This window comes from Taudactylus pleione, unplaced genomic scaffold (assembly GCF_031769625.1).
Source record: "Taudactylus pleione unplaced genomic scaffold, aTauple2 ptg000585l, whole genome shotgun sequence".
In the NCBI taxonomy this organism is placed as follows: Eukaryota; Metazoa; Chordata; class Amphibia; order Anura; family Myobatrachidae; genus Taudactylus; species Taudactylus pleione.
In genome coordinates this window covers 417,142-439,124 of record NW_028284987.1, presented here as the reverse complement: position 1 = coordinate 439,124, position 21,983 = coordinate 417,142, and the positions used below count along the sequence as shown (strand labels likewise).

The 21,983-nt window shown below is 41.7% G+C and overlaps 1 protein-coding gene across 3 annotated transcripts in view; it reads right to left on the bottom strand.

The window, feature by feature from the left end:
* Positions 1-21,983, bottom strand: part of SPECC1 (sperm antigen with calponin homology and coiled-coil domains 1) — a 560,436-nt gene that overhangs the window by 425,002 nt on the left and 113,451 nt on the right. For 2 of the 3 annotated variants that reach the window (XM_088453631.1, XM_088453630.1), the window contains exon 3: positions 5,189-5,324. In XM_088453631.1, the coding sequence (XP_088309757.1) occupies positions 5,189-5,324 (136 nt within the window). Of the gene's footprint in view, positions 1-5,188; positions 5,325-6,348; positions 6,387-21,983 lie in introns of those variants that run through there. The other variant, XM_088453633.1, reaches the window with a different exon arrangement.

Sequence of the window (21,983 nt, the reverse complement as noted above, 5' to 3'; positions counted from 1 at the left end):
ACGCCTCATCGGTTGCAGATCCTTTGATTATCGCCCTTCTGAGTAAGTAACCCTAGGGTCGCACAGAATGGCTGTGTGTACTGAGGACGCCGGAGACATTTTTATTGCATACAGGATCGCAGACGAAGACATCAAAACGCCTTAAAACAGTCATAACACACTTGTGTTTTTGTTGCCACTTCCCGTTAAGCTCCCTGACTGTCAATCACACTGCAAGTAAATATTCGCCATGAGCGTCGATGGTAATGTGCCTTGACCCATGCGCAGTTCTATCGATAATCGCTCAACTGCATAAATAATGGAATTGTACACAACTCTGAATCAGGTCCTGTTTACACAACCACTTTAGCGACTTGCCTGCAACACACACTCCCATAATACGCCTATAAGATGGACTATTCTCATGACTGAATACCCACCTCCCAGTCAGTGTCCAGGAATGCCCAGCATTTTCAGCATATTTCTAATACCATGCGTCTCAATCACAACTGCACCTCTGTGCATACAAAGAGGTGCAGGGATTTTTGCATGCGAACACAGTAGCAAAATATTGCTGAACTCCAAGAACATTTGTATTGTCTGTGAATCAGGCCTATATTGATTATACCTACTGACAACTTGTTACCCCCAAACACTTTTCATACATGATTATACCTACAGTGAGGGTGTGTTCCAGGCGCACGCAGGGCCCCCCACATGTGTATTATATCAGCAGTGCTTCCAACACACGTTTCATATCAGCAGGGCATTTATTATACAGTATAAGCAAGGCTTCACACACATATATTATATCAGCAGGGCATTACACACATGTATTATATCACAGCAGGGCTTTACACACATGTATTATATCAGCAAGGCTTCACGCACATGTATTATATCAGCAGGGCTTCACGCACATGTATTATATCAGCAGGGCTTTACACATATGTATTATATCAGCAGGGCTTTACACACATGTATTATATCAGCAGGGCCCCCCGCATGTAATATTAGCAAGGCTTCACACACATGCATTATATCAGCAGAGCTCCACACACATGTATTATAGCAGCAGAGCTCCACACACATGTATTATATCAGCAGGGCTTCACAGTTCACACACATGTATTATATGAGCTGCAGCCCCCACACACACATATTATATCAGCAGTACTCTACACACATGTATTATATCAGCAGCAGCCCCCCCACACACAGGCACACACATTAAATCAGCAGGACTCCCCACACATGTATTATCAGCAGCCCCCCCCCCCCGCATGTAATATTAGCAAGGCTTCACACATATGCCATATATCAGCAGGGCTCCACACACATGTATTATATCAGCAGGACTCCCCACACATGTATATCAGCAGGGCCCTGCGCTTGTATTATATTAGCAAGGCTTCACACACATGAATTATATCAGCAGGGCTCCACACACATGCATTATATCAGCAGGACTTCACACACATGCATTATATCAGTAGGGCCCCCCACACATGTATTATATCAGGTGGGTCCCCCACACATGTATTATATCAGGTGGGTCCCCCACACATATATTATATTAGCAGGGCTCCACACACATATATTATATTAGCAGGGCTCCACACACATGCATTATATCAGCAGGGCTCCACACACATGCATTATATCAGTAGGGCCCCCCACACATGTATTATATCAGGTGGGTCCCCCACACATATATTATATTAGCAGGGCTCCACACACATATATTATATTAGCAGGGCTCCACACACATGCATTATATCAGCAGGGCTCCACACACATGCATTATATCAGTAGGGCCCCCCACACATGTATTATATCAGGTGGGTCCCCCACACATATATTATATTAGCAGGGCTCCACACACATGCATTATACCAGCAGGGCTTCCCAGACACAAATTATACCACCAATGCCTCCTCACACTAATGGTTATTTACAGACAAGAGCAAATATAAAACTTGAATTTGGCTATATATGTGGCTAAACACTATAATTATAGGTAGCCAAACAAAACATGTCAGAAGTACAAGTGTTCCCAAACATTATTCCTGAAGTTACAGTGGGCAGGATGCAGAGGTGTACATAATGCCGCTGTTTGCGGAGTTCAGTGATTTGTTTTGTACTGTGCATGCGGTGTCAGAGTTTCATTACCGACAGCAGTCGCAGTGAGGATTTGGACACATAGTGATTGACAGTCAGTAGCCATTTGTGGGAGGTAACTGGGAATGACAAGTCACTTGCTGGCATGTCGAGACCATTGAAGGAGCGTGTCTCAGCCTGCGACTGCGTCTGTGTACGTAATTGCAGACGCTCCGGCAGCTGACATCAGACAGACATTCTAAGCAAAACATAGGGTTGCTCATAGGATCAATGGTGCGACTGATATGTAACCAGTGGTGCATCTCTGTAAGCAAGAGGCGGATCAGAGATGCCGATGGCAGGCATCTCTGTACAAATCCCAGTGGGTGCAACTTTTGCGCAAAACTGATGCATACAGAAATGCAGTTGTGACAGGATTAGCGTCCACCTCTGAATCAGACACTAAAACATTATGGTAAAATGTACTCTTTATGTCACATACACTACACAATGCAAACATTATAGCAGGTGTCCCAATGCTCCCCTAATAGTAGTAGTTCCCACGATGCAACTTTTAAACTCTTGCTTTAAGTGACTGAACTAGTGCAGGACATTGTAGGAGCAAGCTAACATTGTGCTCTTCTGTGGTATGCACTTTGGGTTCTCCATCAATGTAGGACAATACCAGGTACTAAACAATTGTCCTTAGTAATGTCCCTGTTATTCGGGTTACGTAGGTCGACAATGTCTATATAAGACACCAGATATTAGAAAGTCAATAGGTCAACTGTGACAAAAGGTCGACAGGGGCAAAAGGTCTACACACTAAAGGTCGACATATAAGAAGGACAACAGGGTTAAAAGGTCGAGATGAAAATTGTCGGCACAAAAAAGGTCGACACATGATTTTTTTCATTTATTTTTTTTAGGGTTAGGGTTAGGCACTTACCGGAGGGTTAGGGTTAGGCACCAAGAGGCAGGGTTAGGGTTAGGCACTTACTCCGACGGTTAGGGTTAGGCACCAGGAGGGAGGGTTAGGGTTAGGCACCAAGGGGAGGGTTAGGGAGAAGATTTGGGTTAAAAAAATAATATGTTGATCATTTTTGTGTCAACCATTTTCATGTTGACCTTTAATGTGTTGACCTTTAATGTGTTGACCTTTTATCCCTGTTGACATTTTGTCCCAGTCGACTTACTGACTGTCTAACATCTGGTGTCTATCTACACACTGTTGACCTTTTTACCGTCTATCTGTTTCCTCCAGGTCTCACTTAATAGGGTTTATAATTTGAATGTGAACCAGTAGCAAAGCAGCTCATGTAATCTCTATGGGGCCCAGAGACCCAGGGCCAACATAATTTACAAACTGCGTCAGCATTCATGTGACAGAAACTTTGAGCTTACACTGCCTGCTATGTGCAAGAAAACAGAACATAAGCACAGAATTGCCTATGCCCTGGGCTAATTGTACCAGTGGCGTAACTAGGGCAGGGCCGCCGGCTAGGGACATGCTTATTGCTAGGGACATGCTTATTGCTAGAGACATGCTTATTGCTAGGGGCATGCTTATTGCTAAGGACATGCTTACTGCTAAGGACATGCTTATTGCTAGGGGCATGCTTACTGCTAGGGGCATGCTTACTGCTAGGGGCATGCTTATTGCTAGGGGCATGCTTACTGCTAGGGGCATGCTTATTGCTAGGGGCATGCTTACTGCTAGGGGCATGCTTACTGCTAAGGACATGCTTACTGCTAGGGGCATGCTTACTGCTAGGGACATGCTTATTGCTAGGGGCATGCTTATTTCTAGGGGCATGCTTATTGCTAAGGACATGCTTATTGCTAGGGGCATGCTTATTGCTAGAGACATGCTTATTGCTAGGGGCATGCTTATTGCTAGGGGCATGCTTATTGCTAGGGGCATGCTTATTGCTAGAGGCATGCTTATTTCTAGGGGCATGCTTATTGCTAGGGGCATGCTTATTTCTAGAGACATGCTTATTGCTAGGGGCATGCTTATTGCTAGAGACATGCTTACTGCTAGGGGCATGCTTATTGCTAGGGGCATGCTTATTGCTAGGGGCATGCTTATTGCTAAGGACATGCTTACTGCTAGGGGCATGCTTATTGCTAGGGACATGCTTATTGCTAGGGGCATGCTTATTGCTAGGGGCATGCTTATTGCTAGAGACATGCTTATTGCTAGGGGCATGCTTATTGCTAGGGGCATGCTTATTGCTAGGGGCATGCTTATTTCTAGAGATATGCTTATTGCTAGGGGCATGCTTATTGCTAGGGGCATGCTTATTGCTAAGGACATGCTTACTGCTAGGGGCATGCTTATTGCTAGGGACATGCTTATTGCTAGGGACATGCTTACTGCTAGGGGCATGCTTATTGCTAGGGGCATGCTTATTTCTAGAGACATGCTTAGGGGCATGCTTATTGCTAGGGGCATGCTTATTTCTAGAGACATGCTTAGGGGCATGCTTATTGCTAGGGGCATGCTTATTGCTAAGGACATGCTTACTGCTAGGGGCATGCTTATTGCTAGGGACATGCTTATTGCTAGGGGCATGCTTATTGCTAGGGGCATGCTTATTGCTAGGGGCATGCTTATTTCTAGAGATATGCTTATTGCTAGGGGCATGCTTATTGCTAGGGACATGCTTATTGCTAGGGGCATGCTTATTGCTAGGGACATGCTTATTGCTAGGGGCATGCTTATTGCTAGGGGCATGCTTATTGCTTGAGACATGCTTATTGCTAGGGACATGCTTATTGCTAGGGGCATGCTTATTGCTAGGGGCATGCTTATTGCTAGGGGCATGCTTATTGCTAGGGACATGCTTCATTCAGCAGCAAAGTTTCCCTCAAATTATATTTAAATGTCTCAAATAAGCCCAATCATTAGGTGTCTCCTAAATACTGAGAACAAGAGTCCCTGTGAAGTGAACTACACAATTCATGTATGGGGCTGGGTAATCATGAATACATTTCTTCCTTAAGAGCCAAGATTTACACTACAAAATTAGTGCACTTTGCAAAACATATAATTGGTAACGGGCTCTTGTGAATTGTGGTAAATATTAATCAATCATTATTTTACCTGTGCAGCTCCTGAACTTGCTCTCTGACAGCTCTGAGATAGCTCCTGTAGTAATGGTCTTCCTCAGTCTGGAGGTGGTGAGAGCTGTACTGCCCCCTGGCTTTGTGAGCATGTCATCACTGCTTGCTCTTTTCAACTGGAATTAACAAAAAAATTATCTTAATGATCATCCCCATATAAAATCATACGTTTATCTAAAACATCAGGTAAGTTTTAAAGTTAATTGTGCATGGGAAACAAAAATAGTACTTTTAGGTTTACCTATTAATATTTATAAGCAAGGACTCAATAGCGGAGGTCAAATGTTTTTTTTTTTTGCTACTGAATACAGCTGATCTCTATCATTTTCATATATTTTCACTGACAAATGAAAATGAAGAGGCAGACCAATACAAAAATAGGTAAGCAATCATTTACTAAACAAATGAATCATACATATATTTACATACGTACATACATACACAATATATTATATTTGACAATAAAATCTTATTTCAATGGACAATAAACTAAAAATACAAAGGTGATCCAATATGAAGATGAAAAATTATCTGCAAAAGATTCTATATTTGGAAACTATCACATCACATTGTATTTATATTTGTTGTTTGGTTAGTCGTCATTTTAAATAGCTGCATCACAAAAATGAAATACAAATAAAACTAAAATAAAAATGACCCTTCAGAATATTGGAGATTGTCCTTGGTGAAAGTAACCTTGCTTTTGCTTTGTTATTCTAAATGAATTCAATGATAATAATTTCTGATTTACTCAAGACTATTACAACACATACAGGATACAAATATTATAAAAACACACATGCATTTAAACCTAATTAAAATGCACATTTTTATTCAGGAATTGTTTATTGCTATCCACAAGGTTCACTAACTGCAGACTATACAGCATGCAGCAAAAACGTACAAATACACCTATAAGAAGTCTGGCTTTGAACCTCTATACACTCCTGCCTATACCTTCTAATATCCTTCCTATAAACCTCTAAGGATGACGCTATTTTGCATACGCAGTCATACAGTAAATAAAGACTCCAGACCTTGAACCTGTGGTTCCAAAGCACAAAGTATTATTCAAGTAAAAGTACAGTCAGTTACACGCTATGATCTAAGTACAATTTAGCGCAAAGAAATTATACAGACCCAAGTACAGCTATACATACGCAAGCGCTCTGGACAACATCCCGTCATCAGCAAGATAACCTCTGTCAATCAGCAAGAAGACTAGCAACCCAGGGTCAGAGCACACATATTTATACCACCCCAGAAATAGACAACACAATAGAGGAGTTTGTTGCTGATCCCATTGGTTCCCAGTGCGGGTGCATTTGTTACAGGGCATTTAACAGGTTGGTTCAAATGGACACAGAACAGCCTCTAACAGCTTGTTGCCTCCTCTATTTCCCCTGCATGCACAAAAATACATTTTGGTTCTTTATGTCTTTACGGTCCATAAGTTGCGAACGCATGTTCCGATCTTCACACCGTTGATACCAGAAAGCTGTGGATAAAGTGCGGATCAGTATAATATCAAACACGGCTTACTTATCATGTATTAAACCTTAGATACCAAAATAGTCTTTATTTCACAGCATTTGTAATAAATGAATAAAACTTGGATCTTTTACTTTATAGCTATGGAACCTTTTGTGTAAGTGTGCATTATGTAAGTATTAGGGATATGGGAAAAGACGCTAGTTAGGTTTATCTGATTTGGGGCAGATGTGCACGCATGCAGCTAATAAACAGCGTTCGCATGCAGGATATTGTGCATTCGCTACTGAGCGTCATGTTAGCAGCTCAACTGTGCGTAATGTGCGGTGTTTATGCATGAGATTTTATCTATGATGGACATAACATATACATATATATATACATGTACATACACATATATATATATATATATATATATATACACACACACATCTCATTCCTCACTCACAGTTTCAAACTGCAATGCAAATGTGTTACCCCCAGCTGTGAAGCCAGGGCCATTCTGTCTGGGTGTGGGACTAAAACCTGTCAGACAAATTCAATTGTGTAGATCAACGTATGGGTTATATTACAATTGCCACAACTATATTTGTCTAGATACAGGGATTCCCAATTTCTATGTAAAACACTCACAGTATTTTGGTGTATTGTCTATTCTATTTACTTTTCTCAGGGGCTGTATTTCTAGTTGTTTTTGGTAGATTATCAAAAACATTGCCATCTGTACTTAGCTTGTGAGTTGTAAGTTAAAATGGCGCTGGTCGCAAAATGGCGTCTTGCAGATTCTTGTTTCTAAAATGGAGTCTAGCTGTCATTCGCAAGATGGTGTCGTGCACGCTAATTTTTTACGCTGATTCCGTCTCAGCCACTAATCCAGCTTCAACACCTAGTAGACTGTATAGCTTATACAGCACCTTGAAAATGTATTGAGCCCTTAATACATTATTAAGATTTTATAGCTGCAGTCTGAATTTTAAATAGATTGTCGCTAAGTCCGAAAAATTCCACTTCAAAGTGTTGAGTACCATTATAATAACTCAAAAATAATATTCCAAGACCTTTCCACAGATTATTAAAAAAAACATCTTTTATAACTGGAAGCTCATTTCTGCACAGTACTTAATACAATACCTGTTACCGCAATTTGCTGATTTACTCTATCTGTGTAAAATATGAATAATTGTGGATCCCCCTACTCCCATCAAGGTATAGGTGTGTGCACTCCAACCTTCCTCATTGTGTAATCTCTGACATCTTCTGTGTCTGCCCCTCCTCCCGGTTAAAAGGGTTAAAAATTTAGAAGATCATTCCAAAGAAGTCAGAGATACGTACGCTTATAGGGCCCGATTTATAGATGGATGCAGTTGAATTTGCAACTGCAATTTTGGATGCAACAGACTTGCGAAAATATGCTAATGGCAGCCGCTGTCTCGTGTACAGAGACGCCAGCTGCCAGCATCTTAGATCCTTTGTTTACATACAAAAGACGCAACATCGGGAGGTCCCTCTAACTTCTGAGCAGCTCTATGTATCTCAGAATGTCCGTCTGAACTAAGACACAGAGGCCAGTCCAACTGTGAAGAGATTTGCAGTGGCTGACTAGGACACAACCAGAAAACAGTGGTGACACTAAACACCAACAGTAGAAAAAGAAAGTATCTGTGTAGGTGCACTAAAGACCCTATTTGTATAAACTTAATCAATCTTTATTGGTATAGGTATACCTTAAAATGTTGCATATAATCCAATGGTGAAATATTAAAATATGGTAAGTGTGAAAAAAATAGTAAATGTGCATTAAATCTCAATACAAACCTGTGGCTGCTGTCTGTTCTCTCTGTTCTTGTAATACAATTAAAGCATAATAGCCCTTAATAAAATATATATTTTAAGACATTAGAGTCACATGTATCTTTTAACACTGCTATGTAGCAACAAAGGAAAAAAAGATTTTTCCTGTGTCTTATTTGCTTATTTCAATAATATCCCAGTGATTTAGATGTAATAACAGACATTATAGAATACTGAGATACATTGTAATTGTTTCCAGAATCCTAATGTTGCAAAGTAGTGCTAGTGTTACAATTACTCCTTCCAATACAGCACTCGTTCTAGCCAGTGTGTGCTAATTTCTCTCATATTTAATATTCTCAGAATGGTTCATACAGTATATTGTATTTATAGGTAAGTTTATTTCTTATATAGGTAGAAAATAATAATAAATCTTATAAGAAATAAACCAAGATAACATATATTTTCTAGTGTTGGTGTTTATGGTCTCAGTGGAGTAGTGGGTAGCACCCCATAGGCATCAGATAAGGGTTTTAGGAACATATCCTGAAGATAAAATGCACTATGTGAGAAAAAACCTTTTAGCATTGTGAGAATTAATACATAGTTACACTGGTGCAGGATAATCTCCTTTTTTGTATAACAGTGGTGACACGTCTGCGTTTTTGTAGCCACCCACGTTACCTCCCCAAACCGGTCACTACCTGTCACTCACCTAGCAAAGAAAGCCTCACTGTGTCAGCCATTGCTAATCGTCCGCCGTGTGTGTGCAGTGCGGCTGTCATGTATGTGCAATGGCAAAGTAAATCGTTCCACTGCGTCCAACATTGACATTGCGTCCAACTTTGAATTAGGCCCATAGAGAGGCACAAATCCAACAGAGTTGTTGGAAGCAGGAAAAATGGGTAAGCCTAAGAATCTGAATGACGTTTTCCCTCCTGGGGTTATTCAGCATCACGCTAAATTGAATCGAGCCCTATTACACATCAGTCCAGAGTACCTGCTGCCATTTATCTGCACCCCTATATTTTCGTGCATAGTTGAGTTCCTTGGTCTTGTTTCCACGTCGAATGTATGGCTTTTTGGCTGCAATTCTTCCATGAAGACCACTTCTAGCCAGACTTCTCCGAACAGTAGATGGGTGTACCTGGGTATCACTGGTTTCTGACAGTTCTGAGCTGATGGCACTGCTGAACATCTTCCGATTTTGAAGTGAAGTAAGCATGATGTGTTTTTCATTTGATGCACTAAGTTTCCTTGTCTGACCACTGTGTCTATGGTCCTCAATGTTGCCCGTTTCTTTGTGCTTCAAAAGAGCTTGAACAGCACATCTTAAAACCACAGTCTGCTTTGAAATCTTTGCCTGGTTGTTACTGTGCTCAGTCTTGCCATGGTGTATAAACTGTGACATGAAATGGTCTTCCATAACCACACCTTTGTAGCAGAGTTTGGCTGATCCTCACCCAGTTTTAAGCCTCCTACACAGCTGTTTCTTTTTCAGTTATTGACAGAGTTTCAACCTACATATGAAAATGATGATCATTATTCCCTGTTTGGTATGACTGGTTAATCATACACCTGACTATAATCCTACAAAATCCCTGACTTTGTGCAAGTGTAGCAAGAAGAATTGATGCTGTTTTGAAGGCAATAGTGATTTGATTTAGATTTCTCTTTCACTTTGCATTTTGTTAATTGATAAAAATAAACTATTATTAACACTTCTACTTTTGTACAGTATTGTATATATATATGCACAGTATATATATATATATATATATATATATATATATATATGCGAGGTCGGGTGACATGGAAGGCAGCAGCAGCTGCAGCACTGGGCAGGCAGGTAATTAAACTAAATCTATATATTACTAATACATAATGAATGTTGATTCATTCACCAATTATTTTTATGCTATTGCTAGTGCCCAGGTTACTTATCTTATAACTTATATGACAAGTATATTACAAGCAGACTTCCCTACTCTCCCAGAACTGGGAGGCTCATGATTTTTCAGGTAACCCCCTGCACCCCTGAAAGAGTAGGCACACTTCTCCCACATCCTGCCCACTTCCTAGTGAAGTGGGCAGAATTTTCCTGGGGATCGGCGGTCCTCGAGCAGGGGGCGGAGCTTAACAACGCGATTCTATAATACCCGTGACATTTGGCCCAAACCCCTATTTAAATATGCTGCATTCCTGGCAATTTAGCGTGAGGGGCTTAATGATGCTATAAGTCCAGCCAGCCCCCTCTCACCACCCACTTGCTTCTCCTTCCTTGGCTTCTCCCAGGGAGGTGAAACAAAAAGTCAGTAAGTGTGATTCTACTACACTTCAATAAACCTCACACCAGGATAGGTACTTGGGCTGTCTAGTGCATCTGGATTCTGCTGGTGATTAATATTATAACCTGCATTCTACTGCCACTAATACACACATATCAACACTAGTAACCTGGGCACAAACAATAACAAAAAATCATTACAAGAAAACTGAATAGTGATTCTAGTGCAGTTTTAAATTCTGAATTCAAATATGTGATTCAAATTTTTCCATCAGGCACAGTGTGTTTGTGAGTTACTTTTATTTTTTTCATATTTTAGTGTTCTTTATAGCCTATCATACACAGGCAGACAGGGGCATGCAAACAATATGTCCCCCTGTAGTCTCTCCCCACTCTCCCCTCTCACCTTTATGTGGAGCCTCCAGCAGCTTCCTCCTTCTCCTCCTCCTCCTCTTCCTCCTCCATGCAGCCTGACCTGCTGGTGTAGCCCCAACCCCCTGGTCGGGTCAGAGGAGCATGTGTGCTGGGCTCCTCCAATCAGGGCTCAGCACATTGTCCTGTGACCCTTGGGTGTCTCTCACCAGAGAGGAGCCTGTTAGCACAAGTATTTGTTGTATTAGTTGTTAGAATATGTTCAATAATGCCAAGAAAGTGTTTAAATCATCCAGACAATTTGTGTTGTGTGTGTGGTGAAGTAACCTCCGCGAAATTTCACGCCACTTGTAAAAAAGTGTTATGAACTTTACTTTGGATGTAAAGTTGGTGATCTGGCTAAGAACTGGGCCCGCATATATGCTGTGTATCAGTGGCGTATCTATAATGAGTGCAGGGTGTGCGGGGCACACAGGCCCCCGGGTCCAGGGGGGCCCTGCACCGCACACCCTGCACCCATATTATTTTAAACTCACCTGTCCGTGGTCCCGCGTCGGGTGTCAGCGCTGCTCAGAACACCGGAAAATGGCCACTGCGGCACACTCTAGTGCCCGGAGTTTACTGTGCATGCACAGAACACCAGAAAATGGCCACCTTTCCATTTTCCCAGCGCTCTGCTCATGCGCAGTAGACTCCGGGCACACTCTAGTGCCCGGAGTCTACTAATGCTCCGGTGGCTGGCCAGCCAAATCAGTCGGCTGCCGGCCACCGGGGAGAGAGGAGGGGGTCCCGCACGGGGAGTGCACATGGCCCCCTCCTCTCTTAAGACGCCCCTGCCGTGTATCATGTGTTAGGCTTCTCACTGGCTTGAAAAATGGTTCACATCATATGCCATTTGCATTCCTATGATATGGAGGGAACCGAAGGACCATTCAACTGATTGCTATTTCTGCTTAATTAACATTAGAGGAATTACATCTAAATCAAAATATACAGTTAACTATCCTAACTTGCCATCTGTAATGAGGCTTGTCTTACATAGTGAATAGTTTCCTGTACCAAAAAGGTACCAAGGTGAATGGAGTTCCAGTATGCTGGCTGGCTATTGCTGGACCATGAAGAGCGGCAGCCCAAAGGCAAAATATGCCCGAAAATCATCATCTATAATTTTTTACGTCAGTCACAATGAGGTGTATATTTATCATGCAGACTTACATAAATACTCATTTTATAAAACTTTAAACGTATGCCTGATGGAAATAATCTGAATGCATATTAGAATTCAGCACGAAAAATACATTTAGATTCAGTTTATTTAGTTCTTGTGAAAGAAAAAAGTTTCTTTTTGTAGATCAGTGTCATTGGTAAATTATTCATCATCCATTATCCATAATGTTGATGTCGGTGGTGTCTACGTTGTAAACACCTGAATGATTCCTCCTAAGGAGTATTTTTGGAGCTAAATGAATTTCGGTTCCCATACTAGCGTATGGAGACAGCGGGCCACATCATTAGAGAAAGGTAAGCAGGAGGCATCTGTGATATCTCTTGTGTTACCTTTATGATGAATGGCCCCAAATCTTAATTTCTACAAAAGTAGGTGAAAATGTTCATTTTCACCTGCTTTTTCTTTTTAGAAATTATGTGGGGTATTCAATTATAGGCGAAATCGGCCGTTTTCGCAGTCGTTGCCAATTTTGCGGCCCATTTCGCCAACGAGGGCGAAAAATGGCCGTATTTTGCCTAAAACTGGAGAAAACTTTTCTCCAGCCCAGGGCAAGCGAAAAAATTAGCAAAATCCCTATTTTTGGGTAAAAATGTGGGGATTTCTTACAGAACACTTTGGACAGCCCCCCTAATGATACCTTAGCGGAAATAAAATCGTAAGTTGCACACTTTGGTGAAAAATGACCGCTGAAATTTCGGTCAAAATTTGTTTTTTTTCCACGAAAAATGCGTTTAACGTATAGGGGTTGGTATTTCAGAGGACCATAAGTGTGTAACTGTGAGTACAGTTGTACATGCAACTTCTACTCAGACTTGCCTACTCTTCCGGAACCTGCAGGAGGCTCCAGTTATTTCGGTAAACCCCCCGCACCCCTGGAAAAGTCGGCACTTCTCCCGCATCCCGCCCACTTCCTAGTAAAGTGGGCAGTATGGGGAGAATTTTTCTGGGGATCGTCGGTCCTCGAGCAGGGGGCAGAGTTTAATTACACAATTCTATAAGAATTGTGTCATTTGGCCCCACCCCTATTTAAATATGCTGCATTCCATTTAGCAGGGGTGGGGCTTAATGAAGCGATAAGTCCATTCCCGCCCCCTCTCACAGACCAGATAAAAAAGGGATAGGGGAAATAGTGAGTTACCTTACTAATTGGAGCGCATTATCTATTAGAAAGCAATCAAATACATTTTGTATAGTTCCATATAAAAACACATTTATTCACAATAGACACAAAACATACTATATAATAAATATGTACATGTTAATATCATGTGCCACAATTAGGTGGAGAACCTATCCACCACCAGGATAGTGTTGAACCCTTGGCACAAAGTCCATAGAGATGTGAGTCCAAGGACAATCAGGCACTCATAGTGGCAACAGAGGACCAGTTGGAGAGTGCGGTGGAACTTTGTGCTGCACACACATATGACCCTTACTTCTTGCTGAACCATTGGCTGAACCATTGGCCACCAGTATCTCCTGAGGATTAGCTCCAAGGTTTTTCTAACTCCTGTGTGCCCACTAAAACGTGACGAATGTGCCCATTAAAGTCATTTGGAGTGAAGTTCCGAAGCTATAAATGTTTTCCCTTGCGGAATTTTGACCTTGCTGGTGACAGCTACAAAGCAAGCAGGGTTCAGAATGGGCTTATCTTCCTTTGCTTCTTCCATTTCAGCAGTACTAAATGCCCGGGACAGACCATCAGCTTTGATGTTTTTATTACCTGGTCAATAGGTAATCACCAAATTAAATCGATCAAAATCAATGACCACCTGGACTGACGATAATTCAAACAATTTGCTGTCTTTAGGTACGTTAACTTCTTATGATCAGTATAGACTGTCACTGGAAACTTTGTTCCCCCCAACAAATACCGCCATTCCTGAAGAGCCAACTTGTTGGCTAGTAGTTCTTTATCCCCAACAGCATAATTCTTCTGTGTAGCCGAGAATTTACGGGAGAAGAACCCACAAGACTAAAACTTTCCTTCTTCATCTCTTTAGGATAGCACCGCCCCAACTCCAACCGTAGAGGCGTCCACCTCCAGAAAAAATAGCTGGTCACAATTTGGTTGCCTTAGAACGGGTGCTGAAAGGAAACATTGTTTTAGCAGAGCAAAACCGTCTTCTGCCTCAGGTGCTGGGAAACTCTGTATAGAGCACAGAGAATATTCAGCGTAGTCGACAGGCTGGGTCAGGACCAGAAAGCAGCTCTCAAGGAATAGCCGAGGTCAGAACCAAATATGAACACAGGCCCTGATTCAGAGCCGGACGCTCTGACAGAGCGCTCGCTCTGAATCAGGGCCGTCCCTGCTCCTTTTTGGAGCGGCCTCCTGGCCGCTCGCATAGCTGTGGGTGACCACCCACAGTATAACGAGCGGCCAGAATGATGGTCGCGATGGTCAAGACCATCGCGACCATCGGGCTTGCGACGAGACCCTGCGGTAGGGTCTCGCTGCCGCAAGCCCAGGAGTGCTTTTGGCTCTATCAGAGCCAAAAGCACTACCACTGACATCACTAGTGATGTCAGTGGGGCCGGACCCAGACAGTAGGCGTTCCCATGGGAACGCCTCCGTCTGGGCAGCCACGCCCCTGGCACAGCCTCCAAAGGGGGCGTGCTGTCAATCACCATCGACAGCACGCCCCCTTTGGTGCGAGGCCCTTAACGACGGCCTGGCCGTCGTTATTCAGGTCTCGTGCATGCGCACGACGGAGACGCCTCCGTCGTGCGCATGCGCACTTGGGCACCATCGACCCACTTGCGAGCACTCAGCGCTCGCGAGCGGGTCAGAATCAGGCCCACAGTACCAAGTGTCAGTCAAAATCGGAGTCACAAGTAAGCCAAAGGTCAGGAACTGATAACAGGATATACACTGTAACGCTGGAGTAAGGTAATAGAGCCTATACTGTGGCACAGGAGTGCAACAAGGGACTTCCTTAAATAGACAGGCTTCAATCTGTCGCCTTCTGTGACGTCACTACTGCATGTGCATGGCCCTTTAATTAACATTTTCACCTGTTTTTGTAGAAATTAAGTGTCCGGGTCATTCATCAAAAAGGTAAAGCAGGAGATACAGTATCACAGATAACTCCTGCTTACCTTTCTTTCCCGGAGTGGCCCACTGCCCCCATACACTAGCATGGGGACAATATTCATCAACCTCCAAAAATACAATATTTTCAGAGCTTTACTGTGGGAGCCTTCTTCTTCAGATGGTGTTTTTTCCTGCATTCACCATTCATCCTGCTCCTTCCCTATGGGAAGGAGTCCCGCAGGAGCGCATACAGGGGGGGTTTCTGAGTACCCAGAAACCTCCCAGACTCCAGAGCAGGCATCATGTACTTAAGCCCCACCATCGCGGCTACAAAATGCCATGATTAGCGAGTCAATAGGGAGGCGGCGGAGCGGAGGCGGTGGAGCCAGTATGATGCAAATCATTTAAAATCGTGTCATTTGGCTCCGCCCCCTGACTGACAGTATATATAGTATATATGCATGTGTGTGTGTGTGTGGAAACCCCCCTGCAAAAATCCGGTGTATGCCACTGTCCCAGATTGCAAAGAAGGGTCCTTTTGGATCCCTCTGCCCCTCACGCCAGACATCGGGGCTTTGTGCGCCTACGTGAACTCACGGTCACACAGACGCACTAGCACTGACAAGTTGATTCAGCAGTGCTAAATTTCACTGCTCCGCTTCGTGGAGTCAGTGTTATGAACACCCGAAGGAATCTCCAAGAGACCCTTAGGGTGCTTTGGCCAGGTTAATACGTCGGGTGCGCCCGATATGTAGGAGGCTGTGGACTCACAAGCTAGCACTGAGGACCTCATTCAGAGTCGGTCGTAGCGGCCTCACGGGCTACGACCGCAAAATCCGATCGTACAGCAGGTCGATCGTAAACAAAGTGACGCCCATTCATTAACACTGCACCTCCTCTAGCTACCGACTGATCTGATCGAACGACCGAGACAATCGTAGTCAGGCGCTGTCAGTCGCTGTATGCTAATTATGTTCTGATGTTTGCGGCCGTATGCGTTGTATTGATGGTCACATGTCATGTTTACCTGGACTATCGATCAGCTTGTTATTAGCTTGTTGTCAATTATCTAATTAAGATTGTTTAACTCTTGCTGTTCTTTTTAACCAGTTTTTTTTCATGTGTCAATAAACTTTATTATTTTTTTCGTGGGTGTTTTCTCCGTTGTTTTTTTTTTCTAAATTTCCAAAACAAAGTAATGTTTATTATCTGTGAATGTACTGTTGCTAATTGTGTTAACTTTAAAAATGCATGTGCATTTTGCGTTAGGATCATTTGCACTCTTATGTTTGCAATTGCACACTGCGTGTTTTATCCAATCAAATCTGACCTTATTTTTCGGGTCACATGATTAAAGGATTGGCCAATAGTTTTTATTTTTAGGAAACTGAGTAAATATTTTAACCAATCATCTTTATTTTACCCCATGTATATTTCATGTTTTCTTAAAAATTGGTCATTGCCATCATGAGAGCCGCGGCCTTTACCCGTCGGGAATTGATGATCCTCGTTCAGATCATGGACAGGCGGATTACGACCGCCCAGCCTCCAATTTCAAACCGCATAAAGCGGGCGGCCTATGCGGAGGTGAGGCGAGCCCTTCACAGTGCGGGATACAGGCGCAATATAGCGCAACTAGAGAGGCGATGGTCGGATCTGCGCCGCCGGTCGCCAGTCCTTTTGCGAAATTTGTGGGCGCGACAACGCAGACGTAAGTATGCGTTTGTGTAGATGTTATAATTAGTGGACTGTTAAAAATGTATGTTCCTTTTCCAATTCTTTTAGTAAATGTAAAAAAAACCTCCTGTATGTTGTCCCTATTGTCCTGAATGTGTAAAGTGTACTTGTATTGTGTAGCCGAAAGTGAAAACTAAACTTATTTTTTTTTTATATCTTTAAATTTTAGAAACACAGCGGTGACAGAGATGGGCCCGCAGATTTGGAGGCAATGCAGGTCCCAACCTGCAGCCCTCCCCCTCACCTTCCTCATCCGCTCAACCCAGCCCTCCCTCCCCACCACCATACTTCCCCAGTAACCCTCCCTCCCTCTTCCAAACCTCCCCTAGTATTCCTCCTGCCCCTGCCCACTCATCCCAAATCTCCACTAACGTGCCCGAGTCCTCATCCCAAATATCCCCTCCCTTTGATGTTTTCCACTCCATTTCCCCTCCCACCATTCCCCCAACTCGAACTTACTCCCCATCTCCAGCACCATCTCCCGCACCATCTCCATCGGGTGCTTTGTTAGAACGCTCTGATGGTATGTGTTTTGTAATATTTTGTTTTTGTTTTTTTTTGTTTGGAGTGTTGTTGTTATCCTTGTTTTTTTAAACATTTTTGGGCGGTGTGTTTTTTTTTTTTTTTTCAGTATGGGTGTCAAAATCATTGCGCAGTAATGCTGTTATTCAATATTTTGTGCTTATGTTTTGTGTCTGGGACATTTTTTTTAGGGGAGCCCAAAAATGTATGCCTTTTGGGGTTTCCAAAATGCTTTTTATTTGGTGTAAAAAATTATTACATTTGGATTAGTATTTTAGATTTAAATAAAACATGTCACAGAACTTGGGAAGGTGATAGGAACCAGACTAACCTTGTTAATGTTGTGTTCATTAGGAAAAGTGATGTTTGCCATAGCAAACAAACACATTTTAGTTTTGGATTATCAAGAACATTCTAGAAGTGAATACGTGCAGTGTGTTTTAAGGATATGGCCATCATGACTTAAGAATACACCTCCCAGTTTTTTTTTTACACCCTAGTGGTTTCTTGCTTATTCCACATAGTTAGGGTTTCCAATTGTTTTTACACCATAAAAGTTTCAACATATTAATAATGTTGTGTGGATGAAACTTTCGAACACACCCTAACATCATTGTGTTTTCATACTTTTTGGGACATTGACTAATGTTTAATGTTCAAATGTGTTTTTAACCTACAAATAAATTTTTCTGTCCACAGATCTAACCAACATCATGGTGGACATTCGGGAGGAGCTGAGACGAACAAGTGGCCATTTGCTGCAGGCGTACTGCTGCCTACAGCGTATTGTGGGGAGTCTGGAGAGATTTTAATTTTTTTTTGTCGTCTTTGTCCAGTTAAAAATTTTCTTTATTACTGTAAAGTATTTTTTGGAAAAACATTTGTCCTCTTTTATTTTAAAAATTAAAGGGTGTAATTCAGCATTTCAAATACTTTGTGAACAAAGCTGGGTGCCTTTCCATAGTGTAACAATTTCAAAAATGTTTTTGTAAACATTTGCAGTAATGGTTTTTAATAGTTTTGTTTGGGGTTGCCCTACATTATCCACCTCAAAATGGCTTTCCCAAAAAATTTACAACAAACATTTTTATTTAGGAAAATCATTTATTAACTAACAAACATATTGCCAACATGCTTTTAATCGTAAAAAGCATTTCATCACAGAATCACACATAAAAAATGTCCTCAGGGTTTTTCAAAATAAAATATCTGGCTTAGTCAGACATAAAAAACAATATTATAAAACAAACATAATTTTTTTTTGGAAACAGACAAATTAATAAAACAAAAGGCAAATTAACTAAACATGTTGTGGTATATCCGTGCAAACTTTGGTAGTTGTCCAAAAACAGTACAGGGTATTGCCAATGGGTTCCATTAGTTTAGCAGTTTTGGAAAGTGTTGTGATTTTGGTGGAAAAAAAAAAATTAGGTACACCTTAAAATACATTTGCTCTAAGTGTAAAAAACAAAATAAATGTAAAAATAATTACCTAAAAAATCGAGAAACAACAGATTCGCGTCTGCCCCCCCCCCGACAGCATCACAACACCTTCCTCCGGGGGGCCATCCTCTGGCAAGGCATCCTCTGGCTGCATGGGTACTCGACTCCTTATTGCAATGTTGTGTAAAATCCCACACAGGACCACAATGCGAGAAACCATATCCGGCAAGTACATGAGTGCACCACCAGAGTGATGGAGACACCGGAACCGGCCCTTTAAAAGGCCGATACAGCACTCTACCACCTGTCTGGTGGCAGTAAACATGGCATTATATTGAGTTTGTGTCTCTGGTGTGGGAGTCAAGTAAGGAGTCAGCAGCTAGGGTGTGCAAGGATATCCACTGTCACCTGATGGAAATGGGACACCAAAAGATACATAAATTGACCATGAAAACATGTTTACACTATTACTATAGCTACATCCTGGATTTATACTTACCAAGAAGCCACGCGTCACCAGCTTGCAGTGTGCTTAATTTTGGCCAAATCCCTGAATGCTGGATCACGTACGTATCATGGCTGCAGCCTGGAAATTTGGCATTCAGGGAGAGGATCTGGAGGGAGGCATCACATAGCACCATTACATTTAGCAAATGGAAATGTTTACGGTTCCTATATATTTGTTCCCTGCATGCAGGAGGCTGAAGTGCTATGTGAGTGCCATCCACTATACCTATGACATGTGGAAAGCCTGCAATCTCAAAAAACTTCTGCTTTACCACATCAAGGGCTTCCGTATCCAAAGGCATACTAATAAAATGTGCTATATGATTGAAGAATGTATCTAGCACACGCCTCAGGATCCGTGAAAATGAGGGCTGGGAGAGTCCACCCACCAGCCCCACAGTGGTTTGGAAGGACCCTGAGGCGTAGAAATGTAACACCGCCAACAACTGTGTAAGTGGTGAGATTGCTGTTGGAATGTGAATCTGACTTTCCAGATCATTCTTTATTATTGAAAGAGTGTCTAGGATAATATTTGGAGGCAGGCGATAAGTGGTTACAACAACATCATCAGGCATTCCAAAAAGGGTGACACGTGTTTTATATATCTTGGCCCTTGCACGCCTCCTATGCCAATGCCCAGGAGGAGGCTGATGAAGGTTGGTGGGGGGCAACATGGCTATTAGCTGGCCCACATCGCTCTGTAAATTAAAAAAAAAAAAAAAAAGTGTTTTTGAGAATGATTTTTGAATATTTGGCCCAAAATACTTAGCTTAGTAATAATGGTGCATATTCTTACAGGGTCGGGCAGTGCCATCTTCCGGAATCCCTACAGGTGTATTTGGTGTATGGTTTTTTTTGAGGGGGAAGAAAAAGAAAATAATATTATATTTTTAAAAAACCACTATTACTACTATTATTGTTAAAACAAACCTTAACTTTTAAATTGGCCAATATTAAATTTAGTAAACTTTATTATTGTTTTTTTCAAAAAATTTAAAACTGCATTATTAAATGTTAAAAAAAACAGCAAAAAACACTTCATAATTAAAATAAACAAACTTTTAGGTTTGTAAAAATAGACACTTACCTGATTCAAGTACAAACTGGACTGTTAAACACCTTAAAAAAAAAAAAACATGATAAAAAATTTTCAAATAATGTACTTTTTTTGGGTTTATATAACAAAAAAAAAATTGCAGTAGGCTGGCACACTTACTGGATTCTTCAAATAACATTGGATTTTTGATCCTCCAAAAGCACGGCTACCCAAACACACCAAGTAACCGGGTTTGGGAAATGTATGCACCAAACAAAATTAGAAATAAAAAACCAACTACCAAAAAAAATAAAAACAAAAACCACCACCCAAATTAAAATTAAAAATAAAAAACTACCACCCAAACAAAAAAAACCTAAAAAATAAGGAAGAAAAAACAACCACCCAAAAAAAATTAAAACAAAAACCACCACCCAAAATAAATGTAAAAATAAAAAACCACCACCCAAACAAAAAAAAAACACCCAAAAAATAAGAAAGAAAAAACCACCACCCAAACAAAATAAAAAAATTAAAAAAACACCCCAAAAAATAATAAAAAAGCACCACTCAAACAACACACACAAGCACCACTCAAACAACACACAAAGCACCACTCAAACAACACACACAAGCACCACTCAAACAAAACACAAAAGCACCACTCAAACAACACACACAAGCACCACTCAAACAACACACACAAGCACCACTCAAACAAAACACAAAAGCACCACTCAAACAACACACACAAGCACCACTCAAACAACACACACAAGCACCACTCAAACAACACACACAAGCACCACTCAAATAACTCCAAACAATGTAACCACTAGCAATCCCTTCCTGCACCACAAATCACTCCAACTACAACCCACAAGTAAGGGACCATTTGGCTTTGCCTTAAATAAGGAAAAAAAAAACAATTATTGAATCATGCAGGCAAGGTGTGCATTGTACTTAGGCAAATAGGGATGCACGGGTAACCAATCCAGGGATGCGCTCACATCTAGCCCAACCCACGCAGTGATTACGGAATGCAGGCAAGGTGTGCATTGTACTTTGGCAAATAGGGATGCATGGGTAACCAATCCAGGGATGCGCTCACATCTATAAAAAAGTCTGCTCAAGCAGTATTCTTCATGCTCTCTCACATGTTTGTAAAATGTCAAGCGAGGAGCATGGTGAGCAGAGGCCAACTGAGGCAGGTAAGTGCAAATCACATTTTGAAAAAAACACAAGAACAGTTCATATTTCCAAAAATATACTTTTTTTATTTTATCTAATTTTAAAAATGTTGTAGCTGCTGGGAATCCAATTCCAC